The sequence below is a fragment of the Tiliqua scincoides genome, chromosome 4 (genome assembly GCF_035046505.1).
Source record: "Tiliqua scincoides isolate rTilSci1 chromosome 4, rTilSci1.hap2, whole genome shotgun sequence".
In the NCBI taxonomy this organism is placed as follows: Eukaryota; Metazoa; Chordata; class Lepidosauria; order Squamata; family Scincidae; genus Tiliqua; species Tiliqua scincoides.
In genome coordinates, this window is record NC_089824.1 from 178,189,995 (window position 1) to 178,207,433 (window position 17,439).

A 17,439-nucleotide genomic window follows, 5' to 3' on the forward strand; every position below is an offset into this window, starting at 1 on the left:
AAACCAGAGATTAAAATTGGTTTAATATCCTGACTTGTAAGCCAGAGTTAAGCCATAGTACTTGGTCTCACATGGCTTATGGAGTTTTGGTATAAATAAAGATGTTGATGTCCCCACTCCATGACAGCACTGAAAAAATAGGAAGGGGAGGAGGATGGGGTGTGTGGATTTGGACCATGTTCACAATCTAACTCTCTATGGGCACAATCCTCACCAGGTCTACTCAGAAGTAAGTCCTATTTTGTTCAATGGGGCTTACTCTTAGGAAAGTGTGGTTAGGATTGCAGGCTATGATTTGTCAGAATCAGTCCAGTAGCTTATCTTTAAGGATGATTTGAGACGAGGGAAGACTTGAACCTTCATTGCAGTAACTTGGAGATTAAAACAAACTTTTTCCACATCTGCCGTTGTACATTTTTGTTTTATGGAGTTTGGTATTTTGGTACCAGGAAAAAGCTGCATTATTGTAAGCTCCACTTGAATAACATTCAGAGCACAAGTTAATTATAGCTTTGTGAGATGGGAGTTTCTGTTTTAGTTTAGAGGCTGATTGCAGATGAGACCTAGGATCTAAATTTACTGCTTCAACCAACTATATAAATGTGGCTCTGTGTTCATTTTGTAGCATTTTGTTTTTGACCTGCTGCTGAGTCACTTGAAAGAGAAAAGATGCTGGCTTGTCTACACCACTAATTGAAGTTTGGGTTTCTGTTTTGTTTAGGTAGCTTTATATAGTTAGCTTTCCATTAATTCATTTGAGGGCTATAAAATGTGATAACTGTTTGACTACTGTTGAAATTTCTGTCTGTTGGCTTTGCCTCTTCCCTAGGATAACTTGACTTTTTCTCATATTTTGATTTTGAATGTATCATAGAATGTTTTTTACATCAGGCTAACACAGAGAAGACTAAGCTCTTATTAAAATAATCTGTTCCACCTTACAGAGGAGGGGTGGAAGGAACACAGATCTTATGAGCTCTTTCTGTAATAGGTGGTTTGGGTTTCAAAAGGTGTGAGGGTAAAGGTTCAGACAGCCTCTTGTGCAAAATCATCCCACATTTCATTTATTATATTTGATTATGACAAAAGGTGACAAGAGTCATCAGCATAAATTGAAACTCATCTCTATCTGGAGACTGTTTCTTACTACATGTTGTTGTCCTTAGAAGGATCTAAATATGAGGTGGTTTACTCCATCCTTCAGTTGCTTATCATTTTAAATTGCTTAGCATCTGGGATTAGGAGAAAATCATCTTGGAAGTCCTGTGCTGTAATATGGTAGATGGGTGCCAAGGAAATCTTGGCTTTCCTCCCAGAACTCTTAAGGCTTTGTTTAAATGTTCCAGTTTAGGGTACAATAGGCCAGGATTCCTTTTGGTTGCTCATCATAGAATGCAAGATGTATTGCAGTTCTTTGGTTGTGAAATCCAATTGACCCAAGAGAAGCATTTTTAAATGAATTTTATTTATAATAAAAAGTAATACAGAAATGGCAGTATAATTAAGTATTCACTCACATGTGTGCTTTCTAAGGAGTAAGCAGTACAGTATTGGCAACATTGAAGCTAATTATTGTACTCTGTTTGCAGTAGATGGAAAACGTTTTTCATTTATGCCACATCATCTCTCTGACACTGTAGCGGGGACTGGGATTAAAATTTGAATAAATTTACATAAATATATTAGAGATGGAACTTATATGAATGAATGAAGGTCTTGCAATAGCTCAAGTCCTATAAAAGACCTTGCACAAAGCAAGGCTGGTGTTTCCTTCGCTGCTGCTACTGCATCACAGATGTCAAACAGCAAGCAGCCCTTGTCTCACAGCTCATGCCAGAGGTCCAACACCCTCACGCTGAGAACAGTTGCATCAGGCCAGCATGGGCTCCAGCAAATCTTCGGAGGGCCAGAAACTCATTGGAGACTAGGAGCTCCCCGCGGGCCGGATTGGGAGTCCTCAAGGGTCTCAAGTGGCCCCCAGGCCAGGGTTTGGGCACCCCTGAATTAGAGCACTCATAAAGCCTACAGTATGCATACAGTGGTCAAGTGTCAAATGCAAGTATGGATTCTTAGTACTGGGTGGGAATTCTACCACATTCAAAGCTGGAATCATCGTTGTAGGTTGGGCCTTTTTGCTGGAGGAGGTTCTGGAGCTGCTACTTTTTGATGGATTCTGGGTCCATTCCAGAAATACTGAAGACACATAATAGCATAATCTGGGATATCTCTGGGACTGTGCTACTCCCACCTGTACTGATTACTTGGTACACTGGAGACCTCAAAGCAGTTGATGTACTCCAAGGCTATGTTAGACTATGCATCATTTTGGCCACTCTATGAGACTGCTTTCAAGTCTCTGTCATGCTGAACAGCATCTGTATCATGAACACTCTCACTTTCTGTGCAACACACACATTCTGTAGGAAACATATTTTTCTATCTGCTTTTAGAGTGCAAACCTGCATTTAAGCACATCTTTTTGTGTGTCTATTAACTGAACTACAAAAGTGAAAACAAGTAAAAACATTTATTCATTTTTTCAAAGAATGCAAGCAAGTTCTTCTTGTCCTGTGTTGCAGTATTTCCTTGTGGTACTTCCCTTGCTTTCTCAATAAGTGAATTCCCCTTGATGCTAGGAATGCAGTTGTAGAATTCTATGATTTTTGTTTTTTGCAGAAACATTTATTCAAATCAGCTGATCTGTTGGTTAAAATTTTTCTTAACAAAACACATGAAGGGAAGTTTGCAAATTATACAATATTTTAACTTCTGTCTGACTAGGTTCTAGTAAATGCGGCAGTGGGGAGGCAAACGATATGAATCATACAAAACAGAAACCCTAAACGTAACATGCAAAGGATCTTTTCTTTTCTGAGAATGATCAAACCGGATGCTGAGTTGTTGGAGCCCCATTAAGTAGATTACAGTGGAGACAGGAGCTATAAGGAAGAAAAGATGGAAATTCGAGCCATTGTATTCCTTCATAGCAAACAATGCAGAAGTATTTCATTTCCCCTTGAATTCCTGAGATGTTTGTTAGCATTCTCATAGCAGGGTAAAAACACAGTGGTAGCCTTTTTTCTTTTTTTTTTAAAGGAGGCAGGAACAAGTACAGCTGGCTGTTAGAAGGTGGCCTTTGTATTTAAAGGGATGAGGGAGAAAGTTCAAGGCAGTTGAACGTTTGGATGTGCAGGATGTTTGCAGGATGGTGTGTGTGTGTGTGTGTGTGTGAGAGAGAGAGAGAGAGAAATTATCAAATTCTACATTTTTACTGAGGCAGCTTTTAGTCGGAATGACTTGTTTTGTGGAAGTACATTGTTGCTATAAAAGCTTGCGTATCTTGTCAATAAACTTAAGTACTATAGTCAAGATCTTGCAACATTTTCTGTCATATTAGTTAGGAATTTGGCATCCTGTAACAACTACTACTTGATATTGACACCATTAAGATTTTGGCATTTTGAGACCACTTTTTGCTTGCTAGTATTTCATTAATACCTGCTCTTTGTGAATTTCTTCAGTTCTAGTTAAATTGTGATTAAAGTATGTAAATTACCCAAGCAGTGGAGTCCATAAGAAAAGATTATATGTATTTTTTGTTTAATTAAAAATGCTGCAAAAAGGGATGGGAGAGGAGGAGCCCTAAATTCAGTTCCAAAAAGAAACTCTGCTAGTGAAAATTGATGTCATGTTACACATACATACATAAGACCTTTATTGGCATAGATAATGGAAATACGAAACAACAACCAAATATTAAACATTCAGAACACACACACAATAAAATAAAACACTCGTAATCATCCAATACCCCCTCCCCCCATTCACCATAATATAGCGGAAGACCCAGAATTCCGTCCTGCCAGAATCCCAGAAACAAAGTTGGCAACCTTGTCAAGAGAGTCAGTTTCCTCTATGGAAAGAAGAGTTTGTAATTTAAATGAATCCTCCCAGCCCTGCATTTTGTTCAGCAGTGGAGCCAGATAGATCTTACGAAGGGTATCATGAAGTGGGCAGTAAAAAAAAATATGATGTAATGTCTCCACACAATTCCTGTCACAGGTACATCTTCTTTCTGAGTAGGGAATGCCACAAAACCTGCCCGCTAGCAGAGCTGATGGAAAGGCATTGCATCTCGCAAGGGAGAATGCTCTGCGAGCCTGTGGGCACTGCAGATGATAAAGGAAAGAAGCCGGCTTCCCAAAGCTGACTGGGATGTGCAGGTGGAGAGGGGAGCAAATGGTGTTAGCTGCACAGAGTAGCTCTTGACGCTCAATATTGAGCAATCTTTCCTTGATAGTCCTGTAGGCTTCGCTTAAACCAGATGTCATGTTAAACCTCTAACTTTGAACATCTTACTGGTTTTTCAAACCAAGAATCTTCTACAAATGCAGTAGTTTGTGCCTTTGTCCTACTTCAGACCTTTAAAAGTCTGTCATGCTGTCACCCATAAGAATGTGTAGGACTGTTGGATGGGCTCATGGCCTTGTGGCAAGTTGGTGGAGGTGTCAGTTGTATGAAGTAGAGCCTCCTTGTGGCTCCAGCCATTGACATAGTTGCGACTTACCTACTTTTGAGTGGTCACAATTACCCAAATAGTACAGGCAACTTTGGCAGTCTCCACAAGAGCTTGTTAGTTGTTGATGCCTCCTGCAGATTTCCATTGAGCCACTGACCCACCAGCATACCTTGTGTACCCTCAGGGGTCTTTTATACATATAAACTGGAGCTTTATCCTCCACGTGTGTGTTGCAAATTAAAAGACTGTGCAGTCCCTCTGAAGGCTTTCTTCCCTGCTGTCTGCATCAGTATTGCAAAGGATATAAATTGTATGAGAGCCAATATGTCTGTAAATTATAGCACAAAGGAAAATGCAGTGTGTATTTGATCTGATATTGGGGGCTGTTGCTCCTAATTAATGTGCTCTTCTTTTGTACTGTGTGCAAATTGGAATTGCTAAATTAGAATTAGCAGTACTAAAGCATTAATACATAGAAGACTTGGCATTCCGCCTACTTAAACTTGCAAGAATACATCTTGGTCATTTCTGCTTGAGAACAAGGTCTTGAGTATTTCTTATTTTTCAGCTAGTGTGAGAGACATGCCTTCATTAGAAAGACCCTTTAAATAAGCTTGGTCTTTGGTAATATAACTTATTAATGCTTACTGGCTTACTAAAAATGAAACCACCTTATATTCAGGTCTGGAATTATCAAACATCATTTTTACCTTTTTAGCAATGCAAAGTCTTCATTAATGTGATGTCTGTGCTCTTGCAGGCCTTTTAGAAGGATTTAGCTGATGCAGATTGCTACAGAGGCTCTTGGGAACATATTGTACTGTGCTGGGGAGCATATTTATAGGGGTAGTGTTGGGGGTCAGTTAGGTTGAGCGCACTAGCCAGTGACCCACACCTGTCTGCCAAACTGATCCCTGAACAGTCTGTTTTTATAGTAGCACCCAATGTATGTGTATGGGAAGTTATAGAGGGACTAATGCAGGGCTTTGGTTTTCAGGGACTCGTCTGTGCTGTGTATTGGACCATTGCTCTGATTCCTTAAGACCTTTTAGCTTGCTTTAATATGCTGGTTTTGATAATCAGATCTCTAATTTTCTTTGAACTTGGAGACAGCCTCTTGCTTGTATGGTTTTTGCTGAGGTATTCAATCTGTGCGTCCTGCCTCCCTAGTGAGGTGTAGCTAACCTCCAGGGGTGTCACCAGGAATCTGGGGAGAGAGGTGGCCAGCAGCTGCTCTGCTGCTGAGCTCTGCTCAGCTCAGCTGCACTGGCTGCCTCCTGACATGCTGCTTTTCCAAGGCTGAGAATGAGGTGGGTGGGGCAGTGTGAAACATGGTGGGGAGAGGTGGGAGAGAAGGCTGGCTGGGCAGGCAGAGGTGCTGCATCTCATCATGGAGCTCTCTCCATGTGCAACCTTGGCCCAAGGACTACATTTCCCAGTGTGCCCCTTGCCCTGGGCATCCTGGGATTGGTCAAGGCTGGAGGAGAAAAGAGTGTGGAGGTGCTGCATCTCATCAGCACAGGGGCGCTCCTGGCAGGCTTCAAACTGGGAGGGAAAAGTAAGTACAGGCAGTGCAGTGTTTTCCTTTGCTCCTAGTGCGGGGGGGGGGGAATGCCCCAGCCTGCATCCCTCTGTCTTGCTTGGGGGAACAGCGGTGGCATCTGCATGCTGGGCGTATGTGTGTGAGCAGCCCCCATCTGCTTTGGGGTGAGTTGTAATCTTGCTGTATGTGGCTGCAGTCCTTTCCACACTTTCCTGGGAGTAAGCCCCATTGACTCAAATGGGGCTTACTTCTGAGTAGACCTACATAGGCTTGGGGTCCTAACTCAGAATTTTCACCTTTCTCTTCCCCCCCTTCAAAAAAAGAAAAAAACATTCTTGATGGCTTTGTCTCCAAAAATTGATTAAAAATAAAAATCCCCATTCCTTTTTAACCATCCTCCTTTTTTCTCCTGTCTCCTTTTGGGGGGGGGGGTACTCTGTTAGCTGCTATTGTAAGACAAAAGGCACAATCCTAGCTAGGTCTACTCAGAAGTAAGTCCTATTGTGTTCAATGGGACTTACTTCCAGGAAAGTGGGCTTAGGATTTCAGCCAAACAGTCTCTGGGTCTCAGTTTGCATCAGTTTGCAATTAGCAAATACTCACAAAACAAAGTCTTCCCCCTCCCCCAGCAGATTCATCACTTCCCCCCACCCTTTCCAAAAGCCTCCAGGTGTGCTGCTAACAAACTCAGGGTACAATCCTAACTAGGTCTACTCAGAAGTAAGTCCTATTTTGTTCAATGGGACTTACTCTCAGGTAAGTGTGGTTAGGATTGCAGTCTCAGAGTGCTGGCAGCCTTGTTTCTAGTGTATAATTATAACACCTTCATCCCCATTTTGGTGGTAACTGAGGTGAGGTGTTGTAATGGGGAGCCATGGTCAATGGCTACAAGGATCAGGGGAGATGCAAGTCAGAAAAGTTCGAGAACCACTGGTCTGTTGTGATCCCCAGTTTAAAGTACTGTGGTGGTGATTATGGTATTGGAAGTGGCTGGTCTGTACTTAAGCCCCACTTCAAAATTTTAGCCATTTAAAGATCTCCACCCTTCTCACCATCTCTTTCAGGAAATGGAAATTTACCATAGTAGCTTGCTGTTAATGTTGAACTAAGATCTAAGCTATTTCTCTGGTCTCTCACATCTGTTGCTTTTTCTCCAATGCATAAATGTTCAGCTGTGTTTATTATGGCATGGCTGGGAAGGTAAGGGTGCTCCTTCCACACTTCTTACTCCTTTGAGTTTCAGCAGAGGTCAGGCCTTCTGTTGGGGCACGTGTAAACCTGTGTAATGTCCTGTGTAAGCTGTAAACCTGGGGCACCTGTGTAATGTCCTGAAACCTTTGGCAACACTGGGAAAGTAAGACCTCCCTATTTACATTGATGATTGGTGGCTAGGATTGTTCATTTACTATAGTTTGCTTGTTTGAAAATGTATTGTCTAGTCTGAGTCTTCAGAATGGATGGGTTGCAAATTAAATGCATGAAATGGGGTCTAATGTGTCATCACATGGCATATCAGGCAGGTTCTGCTACTTACTGTAATCAGCTTATTCTAACTGGCTTATTCTAACTGGCTTACAACAAACTGGCTGTTTGTTGTAGAATTAAATTGTGATGTGATCTCGTTTTGTGAGATTGCTTCCTAAACTGAAAATTCCTTGTATACCTAAGTAGTTTAAGGAAAAGGAGACTCTAAACTTAAGCTGTAAAATGTTTTTTTTATCAGATATTTGCCATCATTTTTCATTTTTAATTATTGGGGTTTGTTTAATCTTACTTGTGTTTAAATTTTGTTTTGTAAGCCACTGGGGGTAGTGTGAAGCAGAAAGGTAGAGTATAAATTCCCTAAATAAGTAAATGCAAGTTCTCTTTATTCAGAGATATTTGATGGGAAACTTCAGTTTAGTATTAGTTTTTTTTGTAGTAGCTTTCCCTATGCAGAAGTTCAGTGAAGAAATAACTTAAACAGGATTGAGAGGGGAGAATTTCTGCTTAGATGAAACCCTGCTTCAATACAAATTTGTGAATAAAATTGATAATGTAGTATACTGTGAATGTTGTCTGTAGTTTAATTCACAAATTACAAGGGAGGCTGCTGATTGTCTTCCAGACACCCACAAATGCTTGCAGTGTTGGGTGCTGAACACTGTGAGGATACTTCTGGATTCGACTCAATGCTCTAAAAACTTTGCATCCAAAGCTTCACACATTCTGGTACCCAAGCCACAATTTATGGCTGTAAAGATTCTGTCCCTTCCCTTCAGCATGCTTACTCAAAAGTAAGTTCTACTGTGTTTTCTGGGGCTTACTACGAGGTAAGCATGCATAGAATTGCAATCCAACAGTCTAGTCCTATGCTTCCTTAGAACCCAAGGTTACAGCAGCGCCGAAACTGCTGCTTCTGCTTCCATTGGGGCCGGTGAAGCAACCAGATGTCGCCTTGGGATAAGGGAACAAGTATTCCCAGGCCAACATCCACTCCGCTAGCACAAAAGTGCTTTATGGCACTTTTGCAACTGCCAGAACCAACGCCAACCAAGGAGTTCCGGCACCGGCTCTGGCCATCACAAAAGTGGGACAGGCCCCGAGTCATCCCACAAATGGAATTGGGCCCTGAGTCGCCTCAATGGGGTTAGCAGAGATCATCCCAATCATTATGCTGGACTTCAGAAGGTCTTGGAAAGCCAGCACAATTGCAGGAATTATCTTTGTCCTCCCCAGCTTCATACTTTGAGCCAGAGAGAGAGAGAGGGAGACTTAGACTTGTTTTGGCAAAAGGACTCTGAACACTCCACTGCCAAAAATGATCAACTGTAGTCTTCGGAGAAGCCCAGGGAAGTTCCCTATAGTTATGCTGTTCAGTGATGATCCCTTTCTCCTCCCCTGTTCCAAGCTGGAGGGAAGAAGAAGATGATGATGATTAAGACTATTAGAATTTTTGCTTACTGCTTTTCAACAAAAACAAAAAAGCTCACAAAGCAGTTTACAGGATTGTGGCCACAGTTCCTGAATACAATCAGTTCTCATTATCCACTAGGGTTAGGTTCCTGGAAAACCTAGTGGATACTGAATTAGCGGATACTGAGAACTGTCTGTACATTACTCCCTAGCTTCGCAAAGTCTTGTGAACACATTCAACTTGAGCATATAAACAGATTCTCTGTATGTTATGTGGGAGGCTGTAAGATCAATGCTATAAGGCAGGGGTGTCCAAACTTTTTGACAGGAGGGCCACATCATCTCTCTGACACTGTGTCAGGGGCCCGGGGGGGGGAAGAATTAATTTACACTTCAAATTTGAATACATTTACATAAATGAGTATATTAGAGATTGAATTTATATGAATGAATGAAGGTCTTGCAGTAACTCAAGGCTTATAAAAAGCCTTGCACAAAGCAAGGCCAGCCTTTCCTTTGCTGCTGCTGCTGCTGCATCACAGATGTGAAACAGCAAGTAGTGGAGAGAGCCCTTGTTCCACAGCTCAAGCAAGAGGTTGAACAGTTGGCCGTCACACTGAGAGCATTTGCATCAGACCAGCATGGGCTCCATCAAGTCTCTGAAGGGCCAGAGGCTCATTGGAGACTGGGGGCTCCCCACGGGCCAGATTGGGAGTCCTCGAAGGCCACAAGTGGCCCCAGGGCCGGGGTTTGGGCACCCCTGCTATAAGGCAAAACCTTCTGTGCTGGAGAAACTGTCAAACACAAACATGATGTGGTTTTTCTTGTCACCCCTGCTAGAAGGGCAGTGGGCACTGGAAGTGATGGAATACTGGTTGTGTTTATCTTTACCCCGCATTCATATTTTCCCCTTCAGGGTCAAACTAAAAAAAAAAAAAAAAAGTTGTGCAATCAGCAGAATCTGGCTGTATTGAGAACTGGTTGGTCTATGCCCTGGTCATTTTGTTGTTGTTGTCACCACCACCCCCAGAATAAACAATTAAACAGAGGTGAGGCTGCTTTAAAAAAAAAAAAAAAGCGCAATGAATTCAGTCAAAAAGTGGACAGCCAGTCTGAAACATGGAAGAAGGGACAAGATTCACAGGTAATCCAGTCTTTGATTTACTGGTAGCAGGAATCTTGAAAGGTTGCCTAGCCTTGGTAACAAATCAGAGCACCAAGGGTTGGTTTCTTATATCTGATATGCTGAACTCTGATGGCAAGTACCTCTTATAGCAGCCCCAAGTTAATGATGATCCCCCAGCCCTAATTCCAACCTCAGGAAAAGGGCAAGAATGTGTTTTAAGAGGATATGTGGAATTTGGTCGGGAGCCCCAGTTTGATGTGTGTAGCTTAGGAGATACTAACTCTCTGAGTTCTGTATATCACACTTGCAGTTTGTATGTGGAATCTACTGTAGTCTAAAAGTAACCCACAATAGTATCTTCCAATAGTCAAAAAATCTTGGTGTTTGTTATCTTGGGATAACAAGAAGACAAATGCCCTTAGCAAGTTCTCTGAGCTTCAGGAAATTCCTGCATTCTTGGTTTTATTTTATTTGCACTAGAACAAAACACAGCAAAAAATTATATGCCAGCCGGACTGTGTTTTGCTAGCTCAATCTTGCAGATGAGGCGCTAATGAGTTTTTGTTCCCTGATGCCAGCAGTTCAATCAGCTGTTTCTTTCCCTAGTCTGGAAACACCATGTTGATTTACTGAAAGGTACTGGTCCTGATGTGGCACATGTTTGCAAAAGGGGTCATCACCTTGATTTGGCAGTATTATCTGGAATTACGTATGTGAGGTAGCGTAATCAGATCAATATACATAATCAGGCATTTACATGAGCATTGTAGTTTTGCCAAATTATTGTGTCTTTAAAATGACACATAGAAAGCTTGGTGTGTGCAGAGGGATTGGGGTTGGGGGGTGGAGCCTTAAAGTAACTATCTTCATTCTTCCCCACCCCTTGCAATCTGGGAGTGAAATTCTCCAAGGACTTAATGCTCCACTTTGAGAATATCAAGCATATTTTTAAAAAGCTTGATTTTTTTTTTTTCATGACCTGCCTCATCCTGACTGGTGATTTGTCTTCCTAAACTAGAATTGTTGGGGAAGTACAAAATACACTGACAGATTTTTTTTGATGCAGTGCTTCCCATCTCAGAAAGCAACTGGAGTGTGTGGTGTTCTGGGGGGGGGGGGGATTGTCCAGAAGATAGTGCTGGAGATGACAGTTTTCATACAGAATTGAAAAGACTAGGGTAGCTTGCTTTCTTAACAGAGAAAAGGAAATTATAGACCAAATTAATCAGAAGGCATACAGCAAATTATTATGGCAGAGGGTCTCAAACTCTTGTGTAGTTTGAGCTGCTGTAAGTATTTGTGGGTGGGGGGTGGGGGGATAATGGCAATCCAGTTGGAATGATCCTGCTGCCACCAGGGACCCAGGACCTGCTGGGGGGTGCAAGGAGCCCTGCAGAGGGGTGGGGAGGGAGATGGCGGCGATGCAATTGGAATGATTGTGCTAGGGACTTGGGGACTTGATTTTTACTCACCCTGTCTGCTTGGGGGGGAAGGTACTGGGAGCCCCTCGGAGCCCTCTGCAGGGCTCCCTGTACCTCAAAATGTTGAAGAAATGCTATTGTGAACTTGCTTCCAGTTTCATGATTGCAACCTGGAAGTGGGTCACAATAGCATTTCTTCAACATTTTGAGGTGTGGGGAGCCCTGCAGAGGGCTATGCAGAGCTCTCTGTACCCCACCCGGGAGCAGATAGGGGTGAGTAAAAACAAAGACAGCAGGTCCCTGCTGCCAGCACAATTGTTCCAATTACATTGCTGCCATCCCCTGCCCCACTCCTTAAAGGGTCAAAGGCAGAGCTCAGTCTGGGGCGTTGTGACACCCCAGTTTGTGAATCTTTGTATTAAGGTGTTTCTCTTTCAAAACCTAGCTCTTACTTCTCTTCTCAGGCCAAAGAAGACCAGTGTTCTGGTTACTTCTACTATAGGGCAGTAAAAGCTACCTATTTTAGCCCCTTGGACTTTGCCATCCCCTTGGAATTTAGCCCCTTGGAATAATCCCAGAATTAGATCTTTCAGCTGCCATCACTACCAGCCCCAAGTTCTGCAGAAGTAATGTGCTCAGCCAATGCAAGTGTCTTCATTGCTGTAAAAATGTGTTGAGTTTGGTGTGCTCCCACCTTTTGAAGAAATCAGTGAAAGGAATGGAAAGCTTTAGTAAATGAGAGACTTTCAAGAGCTATGTTTTCTCTCCCAGGTTTCTTTGTTCCCCTCCCCCCATTCCTTCTCTTCTGATATATTTGTATTCTCATATGCAGTTACGCCCATGTGTGGCAGTGCAACTTGTCTTTCCTACTATCTTTATATGAAATAGTTTAAGCCTTAAGTATTACTACGGGTAGCTCTTGATTAGTGCAGTGTTAATTTGCATATTTTTGAAACAAAATTCACAAATCAATACCTGAAGTGAGATTTGTACAGCCTCATTTTTGAAATAATGTGGTCAATAATCTGCTATTGAGCAATGGATTGCTAATGAGCAATCTGCTAGACAGTTTCCTGTGTGTGTGAAGGGGGGTTCTCCTCTAAAGCCAGGAGATTAAAAAGAGACAAAGAAATGCATTCACAGAGCTTCTGAGATGGCTGTGACTGCATTTCTTGTAAAATTCCAGACTAGAGGACTAGAACTTGGTTGCTTTCTCTGCCACTGACATCAATGACCATTCCCTCCTTGTAACTTCTCTCCTCAGTTCTCCTCCTATGCCATTTGGTCAAGCTGAAGTCACCAGTTATCAGCATGAGTATTAAATGACTTTTCCCCCCTAACTAAGGCTAATCCTTTTGTTTCCCATGGGAAAGCTGGTTTTCATTTATGCATTTTTGTTATACTGTACACACAATTTTCTAGGATTGTAATCCCCATGTAAAGTGAGAGCTATCTGTAAACATGTAAGACAGGAGTTGCTGGATCTTAAAATGTTTCCTGAATTAACCTAACCACTAATTAATCAATTCATTTATTAATGGAGTGAGTATACCAGTGCTATTCAGCTGGTGGGCTTGACTCAGTATTGAATCATGCCCCAACCAAAAGTGAGTTGCAATGGCATCATCACCATCAAAACAGGATGGTGTGATTAAAAACTTAAGAGCCGTTCCCATGTGGAAATCTGGCATGAAGTTGAATCCTAGATCTGAAAACTACTGGTGTATTATATTCATGTACCAAATATATTCATTCAGTTATGGAGTTCGATCTTGCATCCTCTCAACAATTTTGGGTAACATAGCTATGACCTAGCTTTTGTCACATGCAGCCTTTTAAAGAGCCAAAAGTATTTGTTGTGTTGGCTCTTGAAGGAACAGGGGCTTTTTCTTGGGTGCTTTTTCTTCTCTGATAGGCACCTTCCTTTACCACCTGGTTGCTGGCCCAGTTCAATTGTCTGTGCTGTTAAGATGACTTACCTTCTCAAAGCTGTGCTTCCAAGCAGTGTACAGTTCAGAACATTTGTATGCCATGTGGGTCAATTAGTGAGATCAAGCAGTCTAATATCTGTAGGCTCTCCTTTCTCGATTCTTCATTTAATCAAGAATTTTAGTCTTCCTCTTTCTCCTCCCTCATGCTCTGTGTTTCAGTTGAATCAATTTAGAAACAAATACTTGGAAAAGCCCTCTTGTCCCAAATGAGACAGTTTGTATCCAAATGATCCACAGCCAAAAACAAAGACAGAAGCGCACTGAATGCTAAATGATGCATTTGCTTATTTATATTGTTTAATATAAATTCAGTCTCAAACAGGGTTGTTCTGTAAACACGCTGTGAGAGGCCACAGCAAGTTTCTATCAATAACATGTGGCTCTAATTAACATTTTGAGCATCTATGGAGGAAAATGCAGAGTTGATCAATTTGGGTTTTTTTGGGAGGGTGGGGGGAGGGTTATATTGATGGAGCTAGAACCAACTTACTTGGCAGCTCAGTAGCCAAAAACAGCAGAACGTGGGGTTTGACTGTCGGTGCTATCAATTTCGGGATCAGATGCTACTTGACTTAGGCAATTGAACTTCCACATGGGCGAGAAACATAATTTATACCCTAATTTATACCCCAAAGGCTGTTGCAAGCACTGGGTGTTCTTAAATGTGTTGTTATCATCAGGCCAAATTAAAAGTGTTATATTAAAGCCACAGCATCTTTGCTAAAAACACTCCCTCTGTAGATTGGGGGGGGGGGGTGGAATCTGCTTGCAGATATTGCCCAGAGACAGCCTTTTCTTGAAAAATGAAACTGTCTTTCCTGTGACCTCTTCCAATTGGGAATGTGAGTCTGTTGGCCTTCCAAAGGCACTGTATTCTCAATTTGATGTGCTGCATTTAATTGCAGTGGTGCAGCTGGAGTCCCAGCATCTAACTGAATAATCCCAAATTGGTGTCTTCTGGGAATGCCCAGTGTGATCAGTGCTTTGGTTTTGCCCTAGGAATAGCCTGCAAAGGAATTTGCTGCAGAATCTCTGTAGGGAAGGAATTTGAGCTAACACCAGGGAATTGCAGTGTTAGCTCTGCAGCTCCTATCTAGACAGAGATTCAGTACATTTTTGGACAATGACCGCTTCGTTTGGGTGCCAAATATGCCCTTGATGCTGTTGATTGATAGGACCCTCAGCAGTAAAAGCTTTCCTTGTAAGTGAGTTGCACTGGCTTCCAAGTTGCTTTTGTGTTCTGTTCCCAAAGCACAGTTGAAGCTATTTTTTCTATCTCTGGGTGCAGTTTATGGAAAGGTTTTACTAACATTGTGCTTGATCAGAAACCAGAGGGGAAGTAAGAAGCCCAGTGAACATTTTCAACCTTGATTTTGCTCACTGGCATTACATAATGCTTTTCACGGTTATGCTGTGCCCTTCATCCAAAGAGCTTGCATGGGGGTCATTCCACTTTATTCCATAATTGGTGGGGGTGGTGACTGCCAAAGACTACTCAGTGTGCTTTGTGATTTAACGAATTTGGATCCAGGTCTCCTAGTCCACATTTGCTACACTATTCACTTCAGTTTCTGTTCTGCCAGGAAGCTCAGATAAATTGATATAAGCCTCTCATTCAGTTTCTTACCCAAGTACAGATGAGACTGACATCTGCTTAGCTTTAATAATGTGCTAGCCTCATGCCCCTTCAAAACATCTTTGTCCTTTTTTCTCTGTTTAGGAATCTGTATTAAGTGTGTGTTGTATTTTTACCCTCTCCCTCTGCAGAAATCCGAGCCCAGCTTATTGAACAACTGAAATGTCTTGATCAGCAGTGTGAACTTAGAGTCCAGCTGCTCCAGGACCTGCAAGATTTTTTCCGCAAAAAGGCTGAGATCGAGATGGATTATTCCAGAAACTTGGAGAAACTGGCTGAACGATTTCTGGCAAAAACAAGAAGTACCAAAGACCAGCAGTTCAAGTAAAGTGTTCCTCTTTGGGATTGGGGAGAGGGGATACTATCTGTAAAAATGGGAAGATGTTGAGCTACTGATATGTAAATCTATCCCTTTATGAATATCATAATAGTCTGCTTGTGTTTTCCTGGTAATTTTTGTTTGTTTGTAATGTGAGTGTAGAGTAAGGTGACTTCTTTTTCCGTTTGCATGGTGGGAAGATGCTATACATCCCACGTGTGTTGGGTCAGGTGTGGTCATCTCTTGGGAGCTTGCCTGGTGAAAAGGTGCACATGCTTCTGTGAGATCTGGAGAACTGTTATATGAGCTTGTGTTGTGTTCTGCACTCCTGGATGTGCATGAAAGGTGCTGACTCGGGGGCACTGGGAGTTCGCAAACAGATACACACTAAGCTGCTTTAGGGAAGCATTTGCTATTGGCTTATTAAACTCAGCAGAGCAGTCCAGGAAAAGTTATTTAATACAGAGCTGCTACCATCCTGTATAAAGTGTCATGATAGGCAGTTTAGTAGAGGTGTGGTTAATGGAAGCTGTACATAAGAACATAACGAATGTTCAACGAATATTCAACGAATATTGAATGAAAACAATAGCTGATGGTTGTGAGTTGTATCTGTTGTACATTTATTTGAAGTGTTTAGATGTGATACTGGATAGGTATTTCTGTCTCAAACACAAGCAAAGCTGGTGCATCCCACTTGCTTGTTGGGTGTTGCTAGCAGTGACTTCTGCTGTTATAATATGCTCTGGCATTTTGGGTGGGTTCTACATGGACGAATAGCTCCCTCTGTCTCTGTTCCCTGCATTGTAAAATGGAAAGAGGAAATAAGCTTCAGCTTACAGTGTCAATGAGAATGAATGTGACTTGTGGATCTCATGAAATAAATATGAAGCTTCCTTGTACTGAATCAGCCCTTTGGTTTATCTAGTTCAATATTGTTTTACATTGTCAGTGGCTCTCTGGGATTTCAGAGAGGGGGACACAGTAACTGAAGTTACTGATAAGCAAACTGGGATCCTTCTGCATGCAAGGCAGATGCTGCACCTCTAGGCCAGGGGTCGGCAACCTTAAACACTCAAAGAGCCATTTGGACCCGTTTTCCGTAGGAAAAAAACCTCGGGAGCCACAAAACCCTTTTGACATCTAAAGTGAAGATAACACTGCATATATAGTTGTTTTTTTAAACTTTATGCTCTTATAGGTCCCATTTTTATAATGTAGCCCCCTCTTGTAGCTTTTAGTTTTGTCATACATTCTTGTCCTGTGTTTTCAGACGCCTAGTCCTCTATGGTGTTTTGCGTGATTCCAAGGCCATTCTCTGCCTGGAGAATTATGCCCACTTTAAGCAAATTAGCTCCCCTTCTTTCCCCCAACAAATAACCCTGGTTCTGCCCTGCAGTCCTGCTGGACCCCACCAGGTGGTGGTGGCATCTGCTTATCTTACATGGATACTAAATAACACCCCCCACCTTCCAGAGGCACCCTGCTGGAAGAAAAAATGGACACAGACTCCAGAGGTGGAGAAGAGAAGAAGCCAGAGCGGCGGGGGGGGGGGTAGCCACAGGCCAGCTTCTGCTCTGCCTGCCTGCCTGCCTGCCTGCCTGTCCTCCCTCACTCAGGCTGCAACCCTCTCCACACTATCCTGGGAGTAAGCCCCATTGACTACAATGGGACTTCTAAGCAGACAAGTTGGTTGGAGCTCTCAGGTTGCAGTCCTCTCCACACTTTCCTGGGAGGAAGCCTCACTGACTACTTGAGAGTAGACCTGCATAGGAGGGGGCTGAGGCTGCAGCCCTCCACACCTTCCTGGGAGGAAGCCCCACTGACTACAGCAGGGCTTACTTGTGAGTAGACCTGCACAGGAGGGGGCTGAGGCTACAACCCTCCACACCTTTCTGGGAGGAAGCCCCACTGACTACAGCAGGGCTTACTTGTGAGTAGACCTGCACAGGAGGGGGCTGAGGCTACAGCCCTCCACACCTTTCTGGG

At 42.6% G+C, this 17,439-nt stretch overlaps 1 protein-coding gene across 3 annotated transcripts in view; it reads left to right on the plus strand.

Annotated features, from left to right (window-relative positions):
* SRGAP2 (SLIT-ROBO Rho GTPase activating protein 2) overlaps positions 1–17,439 on the plus strand; it is a 226,607-nt gene that overhangs the window by 64,589 nt on the left and 144,579 nt on the right. For all 3 annotated transcript variants that reach the window (XM_066623037.1, XM_066623038.1, XM_066623039.1), the window contains exon 3: positions 15,263–15,455. In XM_066623037.1, coding sequence (XP_066479134.1) covers positions 15,263–15,455 — 193 coding nt within the window. The remainder of the gene's footprint in view (positions 1–15,262; positions 15,456–17,439) is intronic.